General features: G+C 33.7%; 1 protein-coding gene across 1 annotated transcript in view; it reads right to left on the bottom strand.

The window, feature by feature from the left end:
- LOC109074372 (cyclin-dependent kinase 14-like) overlaps positions 1–14,699 on the bottom strand; it is a 190,540-nt gene that overhangs the window by 21,396 nt on the left and 154,445 nt on the right. The window contains 1 exon segment of the mRNA XM_042773286.1: positions 10,210–10,331. Coding sequence (XP_042629220.1) covers positions 10,228–10,331 — 104 coding nt within the window. The 3' untranslated portion in view covers positions 10,210–10,227.

A 14,699-nucleotide genomic window follows, 5' to 3' on the forward strand; every position in this document is an offset into this window, starting at 1 on the left:
TAATTTTATTCACATAATCTATCCATTGTTACCCTCGATCTGTAAGGCCTTTAAACTTTTTAGTTTTTTTTTTAAACTTTCAAACAAGAATTTGTCAATTCAACATTAAAAGTTTGTTTTGATAAATGTTGCTTTTACATAAACATACTATTGATATACTATTATAGTTTTTCTTAATATTTTTAATTATATTTTATTTTTTATATTTTCTGTTTTTCTTTTATTTGTAAATACAATTTGGGTAACTTTTATTGTGTTTTTGACATTTTTACTTGTTTTTCTAAATGTCTATATAGTTTCTTTTACGTTTCAGTTTATTCAGTTTTAGTTATTTTAGAACACGAACTTAAAATGAATGAAATTGAGACATTTAGAACCTGAGATAAAATGATTCTTTTATATATTTTATTTTAGTTAATGTTTATTTTATTTCAAGAAATGATTTTTTTTTTTTAGTTAACGATAATAACCCTGTCTGATGTTTGTCTCAGTATAAATGAAGAAGTCACCTGAGGCTGTACGTTACAGTGATTTTACCACAGGTAAACAGTGTAAAGCAGCATCAGAACTGATAAATCAAGAGATTTTTGGCTGGTGTTAGCAAGCTGTGCTTCTGCACACAAACCTGGAGTTAACTGAGACTGAGACGGAGGGTAAGAAACAGAGAAACACACTGACACTGGAGGCCCAGGAGTGAAAGGAGATTATGCTAATGAGCCATTCAGAGCTCCGCCTCCATCCTCCTCCACGCATATCATTAGTGCCTCAAACAAATTACACATGAAATCAAGCATTGCAGCTCCTTTGTGTGTGTGTGTGTGTGTGTGTGAGGGAACACACACACACACACACACACACACACACACACACACACACACACACCTCTCTTGCTCATCAGATCAAATCTCCTCACCTGCCAATCACACACCACTGGACAATAACTGGAGAAAAGTACAGCGAGGGACGAGGAGCAGAGAAAAAAGGAACGATAAAGTCTAGAACTGTGTAGCATAGCAACAAAATATCATATAAATATAAAAAAATATAAAATAAAGTATTAATATATTAAATAAATATATATTACAATATTATAATAAATATACATTATTTTTATTGTTTTAAATATATTATTGAAATTAATGTATTAATTTAATTCTATTTTTATTTAATATATGATTTAATATTTACTTATGAAATCATTGTATATATCCTATATATTTATTTCATATTTATTTATAATATTTCTCTATTCTTTAGTATTTAACTATTTAATAAATATATATATTTTTAATATTTTATAATTGATTTTGTATTTATTTAATATATTTATTTTGGCAAAAAAAATTGTCTTTTGACATAAATAAATAAAATCTGCATTTTTGTGCAGTTATGACCTTATTTTATGTTACCAGCAAAAATAAAGCACAAACCCATTGTGAATCACCAAGAAGGACCATTAAAGCTAATCAATAATATACCAGATCATTTACATCATCCAATCAAACCCAAATGGATCAGATCTAGCTCCGCCCTACACTACTGCCAACCAATGAAAGAATGAATCAAAGCTGCGTCTGTAAGATACCAGAGTGAAATAATGAGCGGCTCACACTTTCAGGCTCTTAGCAGCCACTCTCGGATATCTGACGGAAGAATCTCTCAGACGCTGTCAGATCCAGTGATTATTGCTCCTCTACAGGACTCAGAATCAGACTGTGTTTCCAGATGGACGGATATAAACTGACTCTCTGAAAGCCAATTAGAATGAACCTGCTGCCATCCGTCAGTCTTTGACCTTCTGATGTGTGTGTGTGTGTGTGTGTGTGTGTGTGTGTGTGTGTGTGTGTGTGTGTGATAAACAGCTGGCTGCTGTACACACCGCTCGTCTGTCTGTGGTGTTTATCTTCAAAGAGTCAGTGGAGCTGCAGGCCTGTGACTCGTGCCAACTGACCCAGACAAACCACTGCCAACCTGGACCCGAAGAGACAATGTGAACCACACACACACACACACACACACACACACACACACACACACAAACACACTCACACACAATCCTGGAGCCTGCAGAGCCACCTGGCCAGACAGGCGGATGCACACACACACACACACACCTCACACACACACTCACACACACACTCACACACACACAGAATCAGACACTGAAACACTCACAGTGATCAAATCATTCCACACATCAACTCTACTCAATGTTCATAATATTAATATTATTTTAAATTCTATATATAATATAGAATATACATTATATGTTTAAATAAATTATTGATTAAAATTTAAATAATAAAAACGTCTGCTTGATGTTAATATATTTTATATATATATATATATATATATATATATATAATATATATATATATATATACTATATTATAATTTAAAATTAATATATTAAAATCAAATATATAAAATATACAACAAAATATATATTATATTTATACACAGAAAATATATACAATTTTTATATTTGCAAATTTACACATTTTGTATAATACTTTACAAAACAAATGCACTCTTATATGTAAATACTGTAAAGCAGCCGTCCACTCACAGACACACAAATATATCTACTGCAGCATAAAGACTTTAAACACAGTCATAACACTGAAGAATGGAGAAGATACAGTAACAAAGACAGTCCAAAACAGACTCTGCACACAACACAGTCCATATCAATCACCTTTGGGCTCTTAATTTATGCTAATGACATGCAAAGCCATTGCAGCTGATCGGTGGCTTCTTGCATCAGCAGCACGACTGCCAAACTCTCAGAAACTTCAACTTTATGAATACATCTCCCTCTCCAGACAGCACAGCGTTCACTAAATTACACATTCTTAACATCAACTACGGCTTTTCTGTCCACAAAGAAAGAGAGACCTATAGATGGTCCAGTCTTTTTCTAAATCTTCTGACCCTGATTTCATCCGGTGACCCTGCTCTCTGACGGTATTGTGTTGTATGTGTGAGAGAGGTGTGTCGTTCAGCTCTCAGAGCGGCACAAAGGCCTGCTGGGGGTTTCCTGAGAAACAACAGCACTTCTGATGAATAATACACAACCTCACACAAACACACAGCGGCCCAAAAAACCTCAGGTCATACATAAAAACAGATGAAGCCTGTCGAAAACACATCCAGATCATACTGCATCATGAAATCTCACTAAATAAATCAGATATTATATTTTGCAAAAGGAAAATGAAGCCTAAACATTTTACATGGTCCTTAAAATAGGTTCTAAATATTTTTTTAATTTAATTTTAGTGTATGTGTATTATTTTACTCCTAGCAAGCTTCTTCTCATTAAATGTTTTACTTGAAATTAAAAATAAATAAATAAATAAATAAATCACAATTGCTTTGATTTTTTATATATAAAAACCTAATACCCCAAAATAAGAAAAACAAATTACACCTTGAAAAAAGAAAATAAAGCCTAAATTTAAAATGGTCTTAAAATAGGCTCTAATAGTTTTAAATGGTTTTAAAAACAGGCTCTAAATATTTTTTTTTATTGTTTTTAAACTTGATTTTGCTCCTAACAAGACCTTTAAACCTTAACAGATTGCTTTTTTTCTTACTTCATACTTTTTATTTTTTTATAAAACTTTTTTCCCCATCAAAGAAATCGTAATTATTTTTAATATTATTAAAGAAAAGAAAGCCTTTTTTTAACCTAAAATAGGCGCTAATAATTTTTTTTCTTTCATTTTAAATTTATTTTTAATTCAAATTAAAAAATAAATAAAAAAAAACACAACCAAAAAACTTTTTCCCCAAATAAAATAAATACAATTATAAAATTGCTTTATTACTTTAAATAAAATAAACACTTTTATATAATTGTCCTAAAAATAGGCTTAAAATATATTTTTTGCCCATCTTTTTTGTTTTTTTCTTTTGCATTGTCCTAAAAATAGGCTTAAAATATATTTTTTGCCCATCACTTTATTTGCAACCAGCATTTTCATACAAAATTTTTCACTTAAGATTCAACATTTAAAAAATACTATAAAAATTAACCCCACTTTTATATTTTGTATGTAATATAATGTCATTCAGACATTTTAAAGACGTGACTTTTAATTATATTGTGCAAAAAAAAAAAAAAAAAAAAGCCTAAAAATATTAATTGGTCCTAATACAAGCTCAAAGTATTCACATTCATTTTAAACTATATCTAATCATTATATCCATATATAAATAATTTTACTCCTTAAAAAACTTCTTTCTTTCTTTTTTCAAAATTTCTTACAAAGGAAAACCAATCAAATGAATCCTTCTTGCTTTGATGCTCTGCATGCAACACAATGGAATTCAGACATTTTTAAGTGTCAAAATACTTTTTCGAGTGTCTTGCATCTAATGAGTGAGACATGAGTATGAAAGCGTTCAGTCTGTGTGTCTGCGTGCATCGCTGCTCAATCAGACGTGTGTGGATTAGACGAGCGTCTCGGAGCTCCAGGAGTCTGTCAGGTGGAGACGGCCGAGCACAAAGCCTGGGATTTCAATATGAATGCAGTGGAGGAAAGGACATGCTCTCGCTGCGGGTGACTTCCCTTCTGAGCAGCACACACACACACACACACACACACACACACACACACACACACACACACACACACACATCGCCACAGCATCTGCATGCTGACCAGAAAAAACACTTCACTTTCATTCCTGCACTTCATGAACGTGTTGAAGAGCCGATCACTGCTGAGAGAACTTGTTTTAGGTAGAAGATATGATTTTATTGGGGCTCGGAAGGATTATTAAACTAGTCTAATGACAGGAAACTTACTGAGCAAATAAAAATGCATTACAATCTGAGAGAATATATTATTAATATTCAGCATGTACCTTGTGGAATGTTTTAAGTTTGGAATAATCAAGATTTTTTTAATGTTTCTGAAAGAAGTCTCTTCTGCTCGCCAAGGCTGCATTTATTTGAACAAAAATATGGTAAAATAGTGAAATATTATTATAATTTAAAACAGCTGTTTTCTATGTGAATATCTGTTAAAGTGTAATTTATTTTCGGGTGTGATGCGCACTGGTATTTTCAGCATCATTACTCCAGTCTTCAGTGTCACATGATCTTCAGAAATCATAATAATATGATGATTTACTGCTCAAGAAACATTTCTGATTATTATCAATGTTGAAAACAGTTGTGCTGCACAGTATTTTTGTGGAAACTGTGATACACTACCCTTCAGAAAAAAAAAATATTAATCAAGGATGCATTAAATTGATCAAAAATGACAGTAAAGACATTTCTAATGACACAAAAGATTTCTATTTCAAATAAATGCTGTTCTTCTGAACTTTCTATTCATCTGTGAATCCTAAAAAATAAAATGTATCTCAGTTTCCACAAAAACATGGAGCAGCATCTTTTCATCAAATATATTTAATCTGAAATGTTTAAATAAATAAATAAATAAACAAACAAACAAACAAATCTTTAAAATGTAAAAAAAATTTAACACAATAATAAGCAACACTTTCCCCAAAAATTAATGACATTATATTTTGCATAAGGAAAATTAAACCTAAAAGTTTTAAATGGTAAAAAATGTAAACAATAAAAAACAAAATTAGTCTGAAAATATATTACTAACAATAATCTTTAGTACAAACAATTATCTTCTTAAAACATTTTCATTTTAATTAAAATTTTTTCATTTTAAAGCAGTATGTTTTTTCGTCACTGATAATAATAAGAACCATTCCTGAATTTGATCATCAATAATAACTGATAATAACTGAGCAGCAAATCATCATATTAGAATGATTTCTGAAGATCATGTGACACTGAAGACTGGAGTAATGATGCTGAAAATACAGCTGCACATCACAGAAATACATTACACTTTAACAGATACTCACTCAGAAAACAGCTGTTTTTCCATTATAATAATATTTCACTATTTTAACTGTATTTTTGATTAAATAAATGCAGCGCTCAGCATGTAAAGAAGAGACTTCTTTAAAATATCTGAAATCTTCCAAACTTATGCACCCTCAGCTGAACCAGTGCGAGCTCAGCATGTAAAGCGCAGGCGTCTCGTTCGGTCAGCTGATCTCTGAAATGTCTCTGATGAGTCTGCTTGTGTCGTTACTCTGTGTGATTGGGGTTCAGAGGTCTGCGGCTCCCTGCGGATCACTCGTAAATCTCACACCGCACCTGCCTGTAATTTGTCTGCTAATCCCTGCAGAAGCCTCTTTCCCTCCATTATGAGCTTTATCCAGCTGCGTGAGATGTGCTCGTCCACACCGCAAATTACATGCAAATATAACCTCTTTCTGGACAATGAAACCCTCCTCTGCTGACCTGCAGGAGTGAACCTGCTCATGCTGCATGTCTGGAACAGCAGACGAGTGCATTGCTTTATCAGCAACCAATACTGATATATCTAAAGAACACAGCAGCTGACTGTCAATATTAAGTCAATGAATATGTGATATGGTCTAGTGCAATATTTGATAATAGCAATGGAAATGCACACAAATACACTGAAAGTCAACACTTGATCACTTGAAAGTGATTTTGTGAAAAATATAGTAAAAATTGTGAAATCTTATTAGACTCTAAAAAATAGCTGTTTTCCTGTGTGAATCTCTGTAAACTGTAATTTATTTCTGTGTTTGCGCTTGCTGTATTTTCAGCATCATTACTCCAGTCTTCAGTGTCACATGATCTTTCAAATCATTCTATAATATGATGATTTTTAAAAGAAAATACTTTATTTATGTATTTATTTGATCAAAATAATTCTGCCCAACTGTTTTTCAACATTGATACATAATCAGAAATGTTTCTCTGAGCAGCATAATCGAGTCATAATCAGAATGATTTCTGAAGATCATGTGACACTGAAGACTGGAGTAATGATGCTGAAAATAGCAGCTGGCTGCATCACAGAGAAATAATTACACTTTAACACATATTCACACAGAAACAGTTATTTTACATTGCAATAATATTTCACAGTTTTTAGTGTATGTACTGTATTTTTAATAAAATAAATGCATGCATGAAAAAAAAATTTATTAAAAACTTTCAAAAAAAAAAAAACATGAAACATGTATTCTTAAATAAAAAATTTTTTTTGATTCTGAACTACCAAAAGTTAACATCATGATTCAAGAATCGTTATTAACTTGATTAAAAAGCAAAATAAAGTGAATAACATGACCCCAAAAGGTCACGTGAAGACTATGTAGCAAACTATGTAGAAATGTTGATTGCATTTTGTTTTTAATCAACAGTATGCACTAAACAGTGTGCAGTATGCACTACCAGCGCGCAGATGTGTCGTACCTGTTTTCGCACCCGTCTGTCTGCCTCCGCGCCATAGATGTCTGTTAGAAGTCACTGCACTCCTACTTACTGCACACCAGGCTGCCGCCGCACTCACTCCGCAACCAAATTAATGATAAGAACGGTGAAGATTGAAGACACTGAGAAACAAGAACACATTCACTCTGTCAGTCTCCATGTAACACGTACCAAAGTATGAGAAAAGATCACCGTGTCAGAGAAAAGAGGAGAAATATTATATTATGATGATAATGATGACCAAAAAAATATAACTGAAAATAAGGAAACAATGTGTGTGTGTGTGTGTGTGTGTGTGTATAACATAAATAAAAATAATATATAAAATAATATAAAGATAATAGAGAGATGTAGAGTATCCTGAAGGAGAATATATTAATTAATTAATACACTATATATATATATATATATATTATATATATATTATATATATTTCTATATATATATCTATATATATATAGTATAAGACTATACACATGCTGTAGATCAACATATTAAAAACAAATCTAACAAAAATAATAGAGAGATGTTGATATGTAGAAGGAGAACTATCAACAAATATGACTTTATTATCACGAGGAATGAGCTTTTCTACATGCTTGCTGATTGGTTTCTCAGTAGCCCAACAGTAAAACTGATGCTTGACTTAACAAACAGCACTAATAGAGACAGAAAACCATGATAAATAAACACATCAGCACTCTTGCATTCCATATTTCCATTTAAATAACATAAATCCTGCTGCATTTGCGGTTTCAATCAAAGCTAACCTAAAATAAAAATTAATTACCGACCTCCCCACCAACAACCACTTCCGCCTCTCATGACTGAACTGCAAGCGTATATGAAACAACAGAATTAATTCAAAGGAATTCCCCTTCATTTCTTCTAGCTTTCCAAAAGCAGTGTTGCTCTTGTGTGTGTGTGTGTGTGTGTCAGAGCTCCCGCTCCGCCTCCAGCAAAAGCGGCGCCAGCCCCGCCTCCTCCCTCCCAGCACGGCCTGCTGTGAGCTGATAACAGGATTAATTCAGCTGCCGCTCCTAATCTGGGAAATTAAAAACCTCATTCTCGCATTCAAATGACTCGCCCGACGCTTGTCTGACACGAACGCCTGTTTTCTGATGTGTAGGACTGAACGTGTCTGCGCTAGTGTGTGTCGCCTGCTAATGGAGGCCTGACAGCGTCCTCGATGGGGGTCTGACGTCTGGATTATGGATACATGTCATATCAGACAGGACAAAAGGCCTTGAGCTCCTCTGACAACTGAAACCAGTCTGAAAGACGCTCCATGTTCCTGGAAGTGTTCAACACAAACATGGGGAAGCTTATTTCCATAATGAAATTGAAAAAAATATAAAGGTCACTGCAACTTTTTATCTCAATTTATTGCAATTTTATATTCTCAGAACTGAAAAAAGTCAGAATTGTAAGATATAAAATTGCAATTTCAAGAAAAAGGTCAGAATTGTGTAAAATAAACTAAGAATTTGGAGATAAAAGTCAGAATTGTGTAAAATAAACTCAGAATTTGGAGATAAAAGTCAGATTTGTGTAAAATAAACTCAGAATTTGGAGAAAACAGTCAGAATTGTGTAAAATAAACTCAGAATTTGGAGAAAACCCTGTCAGAATTTGTGTTAAAATAAACTCAGAATTTGGAGAAAAAAGTCAGAATTGTGTAAAATAAACTCAGAATTTGGAGAAAACAGTCAGAATTGTGTAAAATAAACTAAAAAAACTCAAAATAAAAATAAAACATTCATAAAATAAAAAAATAAACTCAGAATTTTGAAAAAAAAAACACAACTGTGCAAACCTACAGCAAGCTGCGTGAGATGTGCTCGTCCACACCGCAAATTACATGCAAATATAACCTCTTTCTGGACAATGAAACCCTCCTCTGCTGACCTGCAGGAGTGAACCTGCTCATGCTGCATGTCTGGAACAGCGAGTACAGTGCAATGGCTTTTCAGCAACCAATACCTGATATTCTAAAGAACGCAGCAGCTGACTGTCAATATTGAGTCCACTGATTCTGTGATATGGTCTGAGTTGCAATATTTGATAATAGCAATGGAAATGCACACAAATACACTGAAAGTCAACACTTGATCACTTGAAAGTGATTTTGTGAAAAATATAGTAAAAATTGTGAAATATTATTAGAATCTAAAATAGCTGTTTTCTGTGTCAATATCTGTAAAAGTGTAATTTATTTCTGTGATGCGCTGCTGTATTTTCAGCATCATTACTGCAGTCTTCAGTGTCACATGATCTTCAGAAATCATTCTAATATGCTGATTTTAAAGAAAATACTTTATGTATTTATTTGATCAAAATAAATTCCACAACTGTTTTAAACATTGATAATAATCAGAAATGTTTCTTGAGTATATTTTCATGATTTCTGAAGATAATGTGACACTGATGACTGGATAATGATGCTGTAATTTAGCTGAAAAACTGTGCTGCATCACAGAAATAATAATAGTTTAACAGATATTCACACGTATAAAACAGCTGTTTCACATTGCAATAATATTTCACAATTTTTAATGTTGTTACTGTATTTTTGATCAAAAAAATGCAGCCATGAAAAACCTTCTTCCTTCATGAACATGTATTCAAAATAAGAAAAAAAAAAAAAAAAAAAAAAAAAAAACATTGATCCTTAAACAAAAATTTAATATCACACAACCAAAAGTTATTTAAAAAATATGAACTAAATCTCTAACAAAATATATAAAAATATTTATAAAATTTTATTTCAAATCAACAGTATGCACTAAACAGTGTGCAGTATGCACTAAAGCGCAGCGCTATCAGTAAAGTCAGGACGGCGTCATTACCTGTTTGGCTCCCGGCGGTCAGTGTTTGCTGTTAGACGTGGCTTTGCTCTTACTGCACACCTGGATGCTGTCGCCAGACTCCGGCTGCAACTTAATGCTGAGAACGGTGAAGATTGAAGACACTGAGAAACAAGAACACATTCACTCTGTCAGTCTCCATGTAACACGTACCAAAGTATGAGAAAAGATCACCGTGTCAGAGAAAAGAGGAGAAATATTATATTATGATGACAATGATGACCAAAAAAATATAACTGAAAAATATATATAAGACTATACACATGCTGTATATAAATATTAAAAAAAAATCTAAAATAAATATATAGAGAGATGTTGAGTATGTAGAAGGAAAATATCTGAACTAATATGAATTAAGAGGAAATGAATGAGCTTCTGATGCTTGACTTAACAAACAAAAAAAAAAGATACACAAAACAAAAACTGATTGCTTGATAATCAACGCACTCAATAGAGACAGAAACCCACGATAAGATTAAACCATTCAGCACTTGCATTAATTTCATTTAATAAGTGTCATAAATCTGCCTGCATTTGCAAGGTTTGGTTTCAATCCGGAGCTGAAATTGTTAATGTACGGTACTGCGGTGCGTCCTCCCCAGCCAGCAGCCGCTTCTCTTTCATGGAATGAAACTGCAAGCGTATACTGAAAGACAACCATGAATTTAATTTTCCCTTCATTCTTCTGCTTCAAAAGCAGCGTTGCTCTGTGTGTGTGTGTGTGTGTGTCAGAGCTCCGCCTCCACACCGGAGCCCCGCCTCCTCCCTCCCGCACGGCCTGCTGTGAGCTGATAACAGGATTAATTCAGCTGCCGCTCCTAATCTGGGAGAAATTAAAAAACCCTCATTCTCGCACTTCAAAATGACTCGCCCGGACGCTTTGTCTGAACACAACCGCGTGTTTGTCTGATGTGTAGGATTTTCGGGTCGTTCCGGAACTGTGCGCAGAGCTGTGTGTCGCCTGCTAATGGAAGGCCTCCTGACAGCCGTCCTAGATGGGGGGGGGGGGGGGGCTGACGTCTGGATTATGGAATACATGGTCATACAGACAGGACAAAAAGGCCCTTGAGCTCCTCTGACAACTGGAAACCAGGTGAACAAAAAGACGCTTCCATGTGTCCTGGGAAGTGAGTCCCAAGTGTTCAAACCACAACACTATGGGGAGGGAGGGACAGCTTATTTCCATAATGTAAATTGAAAAAAAACTATAAAAGGTCCACTTTGCAACTTTTTATCTCAAAGTTATTGCAATTTTCTATTCTCAGCAACTGAAAAAAAAGTCAGATCAGAATTGTAAGATTATCAAAATTTGCCAATTTCAAGGAAAAAGGTCAGAATTGGTGTAAACTAAACTAAGAATTTGGGAGATTAAAAGTCAGGAATTGGTTGTGTAAAATAAACTCAGAAATTGGAGGATTAACTGTCGACCCAATTGGGTAAACATTAAAACTCAGAATTTGGAGGGGGGGGAAGAAACCAGTGTCAGAATTGTGTAACTAACTCAGAACTCCAGATTTTGGAGATTTAAAACTGTCAGATTATTTGTTTGCGAAAATAAACTCAGATTTGGAGGGATGGGAGGGGAAACTGTCCGGATGTTTGTGGTTAAACCAATAAATAAGAATCAGAAGGAATTGGGGGGGAAAACTGTCAGAGGACTTGTGGAAATAAACTCAGAGAATTAAAGGGCTAAGAATTTGGGAGATAAAACTGTTCAGACTTGTCGGTAAAATAAACTGGGCAGAAATTGGAGGAGGGAACTGTCAGGAATTGAAGGGGGAAAACAAACTCAGATTGTGTAAACTAAACTCAGAATTTGGGATAGATAAACTGTCAGGGAAAAATTGTGGTAAAATAAACTCAGAATTTGGCGTACGGAGAATGAAAAACTGTCAGAATTGTGGAAGACGAGGGAAAGGGCAGAAAATTGGAGGAAAGGAGAAAAACATGTCCGTTTTTTTTCAGAATGTTTGGAAAAATACTAAACTCAGAATTTGGAGAGTAGATTTTTAAAAAGGGTGGGAGGGAAATTGTCAGTAAAATATGTGTAAATAATAAACTCAGAATTTGAGAGGGGAGAACTGTCAGATTGTGAGGGGGAAGGGGGGGTGGGGACAGGAAAGAAGGAGCAAAAAGGTCCAGAATTGTGTAAAATTAAACTCAGGAATTTGGAGAACGCCAGCGAATATTATTTTAAAAAGCTCAGAAGTGTGTAAAACATTCAAACTCAGGAATTTGGAGAGATTTAAACTGTCAGATGTATTAGCCTGTGTAAATATAAACTCCCGAATTGGAGGAAGGATGGTGAAAGGGGAGGAGAGATGTCGGGCGAAAGGTGGGGGGGGGGGGGAAAGGGGGGGGGGGGGGAAAGCGGACCAGGGGAAAACAGTCAGTGAAATGGTGGTAAAATAAACTCAGAATTTGGAGGGGGGGGGGGGGGGGTAAAACAGTCAGGAATTGGTAAAAATAAACTCAGAATTTGAGTTTTAAAAGTCGAATTGGTGGAAAGATAAAACTGTCAGGAATTGTGCGAGGAATTAACTCAGTCAGGAAATTGTGTAGGGGGGGAATCAGAATTTTAGGAGATAACAGTCAGCATTGTGTTGTAAATAAACTCAGAAATTGGAGGGGAAAAACAGTCAGAATTGTGTAGGAAATATAAACTCAGAAATTGCGAGAGGAAAAACTGTCAGGAATTGTGTAAAAATAAACTCAGAATTTGGAGAGAACAGTTAGACTTGTGTAAATAAACCTCAGATTTCAGAGATAAAAAGGTCAGAATTGTGTAAAAATAAACTAAGAATTTGGAGATAAAAGTCAGGGGATTTGTGTAAAAATAAACTCGGAATTTGGTGATGAAAACAGTCAGAATTGTGGAAACTAAACTCAGGAATTGGAGATAAAAGTTCAGGAAGTGTAAAATAAACTCAGATTTGGAGAGGGGGAACAGTCAGAATTGGTAAATAAACCAGAACTTTTTTCGAATTTGAAGTAAAAGTCAGTATTGTGTACAATAAACTCAGAATTGTGGAGATAAAAGTCAGGAAATTGTGGAAATAAACGAACGAATTTGGAGGAAAGAACAGTCAGAATTGTTGTAACATAACTCAGAAAACTTGGAGAAAGAGAAATAGGAAAAAGCTAAATTGTGGATATACATTTTATGAAAAGTCAGAATTATGAGAATTGTGGGATAAACAAAATACAAAAAGTCAGAATTATGAGTAAAAAAAAAAAATACAAAATATAAAAAACATAAACCCAAAATAAAAAAAGGAAAAAAAGTCATAATTGTGAGATTTGCAATTACCTTTTAAATGATTATAATTTTTTTTATTCCATGGTGGAAATAAGATTCTATACTATCGCTTCATTAACATCATTAAAAAATGAAAACAGAAGGTTTATAGTGTTACCATCGATTCTTGAATCATTATTTGATTAGACTGTAAAAAGACAAAAAAAAACAAAAAAAAAAACAAAACATGCAATTACCGTAAGCACAAAAGATTATATATCAACATCAAACAACCTTTTAAATGAAAATATAAATAATTTCACAATTAACTAAATTAAACAAAACACCACTAAACACTCACAAGATCATCTGAAACACAACATCCGACCAACAACAATCTCCACACACCTCCTCAAATATTTTATCTTCACCTCTTTCTCCAGCATTGACTCTTCTGGAAATGCTGCTCATCCAAAACTTTATGAGAAATAAACACACATACCAATAAAAATCAACATCTACACACTGCTGACAGTAACCAATTCCAGAGTATTTGGGTTTGGTAAATAATAAAAGCGTTTCGTAAACCACTAAAGAACGAGAATGTGAGCATCAAAAAACAAAAAATGAACTAAAATTGAGCAACAAACAGTACACAAATCCAGATGTGAATTAGCATCTGAGCATCAGCATCACCACAATGAGCTCAAATTGAGCGGCGTTTGGTATTCAGCTCCAGACACACGTCTGTGAGACGGCATGACAAACACAGACAGAGAGACTGAAGACTGTGTTCAGAATGCAAAAATAACATCCTGTCTGCATAATAACACTTCACACACACTGCTCATATAAAACGTATAAAAACACACAAAAAAACAACTAAGAATTGCATACTGCACAGTAAACACTGCACACTGGATGCTATTTAAAAAATGTGAAAGTGTGCAACATGCAATTAAATACCACATTTCACACACAGTGGGTATTTAAACAGTCAACTGTTCAAGAACATTAATAAATAAGGGAATGAATAAATGAGTGAATAAATAAATAAATATTTTAAGTTAAAATAATATGAAATTGATTATTTAATGTTTAAACAGAATAACAATAAATAGGAAAATTAAAGGAAAAGTTATAAAGTAAAATATTTAAATAACAATAAATAAACAAACAAAAGAATAAAGTCTGATACAAAAAAATAAAGTCAAACTTACAAAAAAAAATCGAA

Source organism: Cyprinus carpio, chromosome A16, assembly GCF_018340385.1.
Source record: "Cyprinus carpio isolate SPL01 chromosome A16, ASM1834038v1, whole genome shotgun sequence".
In the NCBI taxonomy this organism is placed as follows: Eukaryota; Metazoa; Chordata; class Actinopteri; order Cypriniformes; family Cyprinidae; genus Cyprinus; species Cyprinus carpio.